Below are 6,000 nucleotides of genomic sequence, written 5' to 3' on the forward strand. Positions count from 1 at the left end.
CCCTTGCACTCTCACCACCACTGTTTATAGAAATCTGTTAATGAGGCTGTCTTTCTCTCTCCTCTGCTCTAAATACCCTTGCTCCTCCCATTGCACTTTTTGTAAGGTGTGCAAATCCCAGCTCTGGCTGATCTCTAAAATCCGCCCAGTCTGTTGAACATCTTAGGCTCAAATCACATACTCATGCTGACTTCAAACATTTCAAATTCCTGCTGACATCCTTCCAGTCTGCTCTTTCACTTTCCAAACAAGACTTCTTGTACAATCCCACTTTATTCCAGGTTATTTCTGTCTACCTGCCAGGACTTTGGCCTAGATTTACAAAGCAAACCAATCGTGTACCGACCAGTTTGCAACTCCTTTGTGACCAGATTTCCCTCCGGCCCAATTCATTAACTCTCCAATCTGCTTCCAATCCGCGCATGCAAATGGGAGGATACGCATGCAAAGTAGACAGGGACGCGATTCACCAAACAAATTTTTGAAACTGACTGGGCTGGCGATTGCTGGAGACCACTCGCAAATGGCTTTCTGACTCTCCAGCTCCATTGAAGCCTGCTCTCTGCCCTGCTGTCTGCATGCCTTGCTCTCTACTGCCCTGAATTTCTCCTGCCTGCCGTCCCGATGCTCTTCCCCAATCTCTCCTGCCTGCTCTGCCCCAAATCGCTGTCTTGCTCTGCCCCAAATCGCTGCCCTGCTCTTCCCCGATCTCTCCTGCCTGCTCTGCCCCAAATCGCTGCCCTGCTCTTCCCCGATCTCTCCTGCCTGCTCTGCCCCAAATCGCTGCCCTGCTTTTCACCAATCTCTCCTGCCTGCTCTGCCCCAAATCGCCGCCCTGCTCTTCCCCGATCTCTCCTGCCTGCTCTGCCCCGAATCGCCGCCCTGCTCTTCCCCGATCTCTCCTGCCTGCTCTGCCCTGAATCGCCGTCCTGCTCTCTCCTGAATCGCCGCCCTGGCCTGCTCGTCCCCAGCTCTCTCCTGCCTGCCGTCCCAAATCTCTCCTGCCCTTCCCCGCACTGCTTGCCCGTGGTTTTAACCCGCAAGTTTAAAGCGGGCTAAAACCACGGGCTCGCTGGGCTAAAAAGTTAAAAGTAAAAAAATAAAATAAAAGTTGCGGCTCGGACAGGCATGCGCAGACTATCTACGGATGGTCTGCGCATGCATCAGGATCGCACCCCAGCGATCTGTGCCGGCAGATGGGGGCGTTCCTCCGATCTGCATATTGGAGTTTGATGAATGCATTGGATCTGCCCGGATCAGTCCCGATCGCGCAGGTTCGTGAATTAGCCCTTTGTAGGAAGTCTCCAAACTTCAGAGAGGAGGAGAGTGTGGGGGGTAATATAGGAATGTGAAACAATATTTACTAAATGGGTGGGGTACTGATTAAGGGTATAAAAGTGTGATTGGTAGGTTGGGAATCTGATATCAGGACAAAGGCATATGTTCAGGATGTTTTATTGTTGTGGACAATTATTTTATGATGAAGTTGAAATTAATAGATATTTCAAATAAAACTGAACATGGCCAAGACTGAGCTTCTTATCTTTCCACCTAAACCCACCTCTCCTCCCATTCTCATCTTTCCTGACTTGTCAACTCGCAACCTCAGTCTTCTTTGACTCCTCTCTCTTTCTCTGCACAAATCCAGCAGACCACTAAAGCCTGTTGTTTCTTTCTCTATAATATCACCAAATCGGTCTTCTTCCTTTCTGAGTACACTACCAAAACCCTTATCCTCATTCCTATCACCTTTTGTCTAGATATACTGCAACTTGCTTCCCACAGGTCTTCCACTAAATTATCTCTCTCCCCTTCAATCTATTCAAAATTCTGCTGTACGACTTATATTCCACCAGTGTGTCTATGCTCACCTTACCTCTCTCCTCAAGCCATTTCATTAGCTCCCTATCAATTTCCATGTACAGTTCAAACTCCTCTTATTGACTTACAAATGCATTCACCCTGCAGCTCCTAAATATCTCTCCTTATATTCCTCCCCAGAAATAGAGAATGACACGGTGACAAAATTCATCACCGTTCCCGTCCCCGCGGATAACCGCAGGAAATAATCCCATGTCATTTTTTAGTGTCTATTTCAGCCTCAGTCCTTCTACACCAGCATTCTTCAAAGCAAAGCTTGCGGGTCAGTGGTTGTGGCCATTCATACTCTGATTCTTATGTGAGCCAAGGATGATGAAGCCATTGTGACATCACTGATGTGATTGGCACTGGTGGAATGAGGCGTTATGACATCACAATATCTGCTCTGGATACCAGAGACTGTCATTCTGTAGCGTCTATCTCAACTTCAATCCTTCTACACCAGCATTCTTCAAAGCAAAGCTTGCGGGTCAGTGGTTGTAGCCATTCATACTCTGATTCTTCCCTCTCTCCTTAAAGAATGACATGAAGATGGTTTCCCGCGGGGACGGGAACGGTGATGAATTTTGTCACCGTGTCATTCTCTACCCAGAAACTCCATTCATCAGGTACTCTTTTCTACTGCCAACTCCAAACTCTGTCCCTTCTATCTTGCTGCACTGTATTCCTGGAACAGACTGCCCGAATCAGTACATGAAGCTCCATCTCTGGCAGTATTCAAATCTAGCCTAAAAGCTCACTTTTTCCAGGCTGCTTTTATCTCACTTGTAAAGTACCCATGTCTGTTTTATCATTCTCTCTGTGAGAAATTCCCTAACCCCTATTTTTCCTGTTTCTTTTAATTAGATTGTAAGCTGTATTGAGCAGGGATTGTCTCTTGCATGTTTAATATTCAGCGCTGCATGTGTCTAGCAGCGCTGTAGAAACAAGTAGTAGCAGTACCTGTCTGCATTTTCATTTGTCTCCAGATTGGTCCTGCCTAGTCGTTCACTAGTTCTTAAAGTACATGTCCTCCATCCTCTTTTGGGTCCTTCTGTCATAGTCTGAGTTTCATGTCATAAAAGGTAGTAGTTTAGGTGGGTACGAACATTGCCTAGGACCTTGTGACAGCCACTGTAAATTATTTTGTTGATTAGATCAATCTGATTGCTCCTCCTCGGTACGTGATGACCACCACAACACTGGAAAGGACAGAAGGTCTTTCCGTTCTGAACCAAGCCATGGCTGTCATAAAAGAGAAAATTGAAGAGAAAAGAGGAGTCTTCAATGTCCAAATGGAGGTGAGACCGGCCCCTTTATTAAAGAGCTTCACAAATACATGTTGTCAGAGTTTTGAAAATGCACTTTCTTGGCTAGAAAGCCCAGTGGTCAGGTGTGATATCGAAACAAAAAGAGGCACTGGAGATGTCAAATCCAACCAAGTGGAATTATGTAATACGCATTGAAATATTGGATATTGCGTATAATCAAAATTAATTAAACTTGAAACTTGTCAGAGATCCTTTATTAGCAGTTTGTAAAAATTCAACCCTGTCAGAATATGACTTCACAAGTCTAAATATGTTCTATCTCATGGTTAAAATTTTTACTAGTTTGGGACAAATTTAGAGGTCGCTCATGTTCCTGCAATATCCTCATAATGCTACTCTTCATAACAGTGTGGTTAGAAACTTTTACTTAATAGTTGGTTGGATACTAAATAACCATCTTTGAAGCTGTTATTGACAACAACAGTTTTATTGTTATTTCAATAATAACTTAGTACTAGTACTACTGCAAAGCAGAAACAAGTTTAGTAATAAATAGGCAGTTGACAATGAGTTGATACCACATTGTAGGATAAAACTAAGATGTTAGAATATCAAAGACTAAAAGCAGTGCAAGGGAAGGGCACTGATGAACTGTCCAGGTCACATCTTCCAACTAATGGTGATGTTCTTTGATTGATGATATACTTATACACTGACAAAAAGACTGCTTTCAAAGAGGTAGCTCATCTGGCCACTTTCAGCTTCCACAATGTCTCGACTGCCCTCCCGAGTCACTCGGTCCCATCGGCCTGGCATCATGTAAAACAAAGAGAACTTATGTCTTCTTTGGTGTTCTTGACACAAATGGACAAGGCGAGGCTCAACAATTTCTGGTTAAAAATCTGCAAACTGGAGAGATGATCCAAACTACCAGTATTTGAAGCAGTCAGCATCATCGGTGACTCCGCTGAAAGAGCAGTTGCCTCAATGCAGCAGTCTCACAAAGAATGAGGTGCTGAAACATCTCCTCCTTTGTCTTGTTGCTCAGCGCAGAAAGGCCTATCCAGCTTGCTCCAAAGCCACACTGATGAATGCTGACTTGAATGTAGGATTGCTGTTCATTGTTCTCACATGTCACTGAACATTGAACAATGCATAATAAATCATTAGGCCAACATACCTATTTTCAGCTGTAAGAAACACAGTATGTATTTTAACTTCTTTCCATGTGAATTTGCTCACAGCTCAGGTTTAAATGAAAAATTAATATAAATTCTGTACTTGCATTTTATGTATTAAATTAAAAATTGTTGAGCGACCACTAAATGTTCACCAAAAGACTTACAATTTGGCACAATTAACAGTGGCCAGACAGAGAACAAAGATAGACTTGTGAAGGTCATGTCCCATGAACTTGATTTTTTTTGGACCACCTTAATGTAGGTAGCAGAAGAAAATTGTAATTGCAACCAAAGTAAAACTTTTACTTGTCTAGACTATAAGCAATGCTTAGACCTTCAGTGTGCCTAAGAGCTTTCTTGTGTAGTATGGCTATTTGTGAACTGACAGTAGCTCTTTAAGATCTAATTTTAAAGAAAACAAGCCATCTAACTCATGTTATGTTGTAATACTATTTCAGCCCAAAGTGGTCACAGACACAGATGAAACAGAGCTTGCCCGACAGTTGGAGCGACTGGAACGAGAGAATGCAGAAGTTGATGGAGATGACGATGCAGAGGAGATGGAAGCCAAAGCTGAAGACTAACTTCCCTTTCCAAAAATTAGTTTGTCTTCAGGAATACATAACATATATTAGCTGCCCAAATACAAACCATGGGGACTGAAAAATTTTCCTTTACTAAAAACTTCCAAAAATAAAAAAAGAGAAAAATACTTTTATTTTCAAGAATTTAAATGTTAAAATGGACATAATTGTGGAGACGTCGCCTCAGTATCAACTATTCTATGCAGTGGATTTGAGCCGTCTCATAAGGAAGCTGTTCTATTGCTCTTTTGCTAGTCTCTGAGCAGGGTATGGCTGCTGACCTGGAAGTATGTTTTCATATCTCCCTAATGCCAATATGGTGACAGTCTTTTTTTTTTTTCTCTCAGTTACAAACTTCTGACTGATTGCAGGTTATCAGGAGCATCCAAGCTGGACAAGGGTCTAACATTTATATACAGATTGTATTCAAGCAACACATTTAATAAATTTCTGGGATATTTAACCAGGGTTTGGTCTTCATTCTTTATGCATCTGGACTATGGTGATTATATGCTTTGTTTTCTGGAATTAGTTCTTTTATCATGCAGGAGAACTTTGTTAGAAATGCTTGATTTCATGAAGAAGTATTAGAATTTACAAAACTTTACACTTCTCCCTTGGTATTCGCGGGGGATAGGGGCAGAGCCGGACCACAAATTGAGAAAAAACGCGAATATCTTCTTGTCCAGCTCTAATCCACCTCCGCCTCCCTCCCACCTTCCCCCCTGGCATCCTGGCCTAACCTGGTGGTCTAGCAGGCTTTCAGGGCAGGAGCGATCTTCCTGCGCTCCTGCCCCGTGCAGATTGCCAATAGGAAATGACTGCCGTGAGTTCCCATAGTCTCTCGAGACTACGACGGGAGCTCAAGGCAGCCATTTCCTATTGCGATCTACACGGGGCAGGAGCTTAGGAAGATCGCTCCTGCCTCGAAAGCCCGCTAAACCACCAGGTAAGGTAGGGATGCCGGGAGGAAGGCAGGAAAGAGGCGGGAACGTGCTAAACTATGGGGGGGTTCCCCCCTCCCCCCCAAAAATCACGAATTTGTGAAATCGTGAGTGTCAAAACCGTGAATGGGGAGGGGGAAATGTATTACATTCTGTGTAT

At 43.5% G+C, this 6,000-nt stretch overlaps 1 protein-coding gene across 1 annotated transcript in view; it reads left to right on the forward strand.

Annotated features, from left to right (window-relative positions):
* Positions 1 to 5,364, forward strand: part of EIF2S1 (eukaryotic translation initiation factor 2 subunit alpha) — a 64,175-nt gene extending 58,811 nt beyond the window's left edge. The window contains exons 7-8 of the mRNA XM_033952174.1: positions 3,018 to 3,161; positions 4,771 to 5,364. Coding sequence (XP_033808065.1) covers positions 3,018 to 3,161; positions 4,771 to 4,896 — 270 coding nt within the window. The 3' untranslated portion in view covers positions 4,897 to 5,364. The remainder of the gene's footprint in view (positions 1 to 3,017; positions 3,162 to 4,770) is intronic.
* Positions 5,365 to 6,000: the final 636 nt, after the last annotated feature.

The sequence above is a fragment of the Geotrypetes seraphini genome, chromosome 7, assembly GCF_902459505.1.
Source record: "Geotrypetes seraphini chromosome 7, aGeoSer1.1, whole genome shotgun sequence".
Classification (NCBI taxonomy): domain Eukaryota; kingdom Metazoa; phylum Chordata; class Amphibia; order Gymnophiona; family Dermophiidae; genus Geotrypetes; species Geotrypetes seraphini.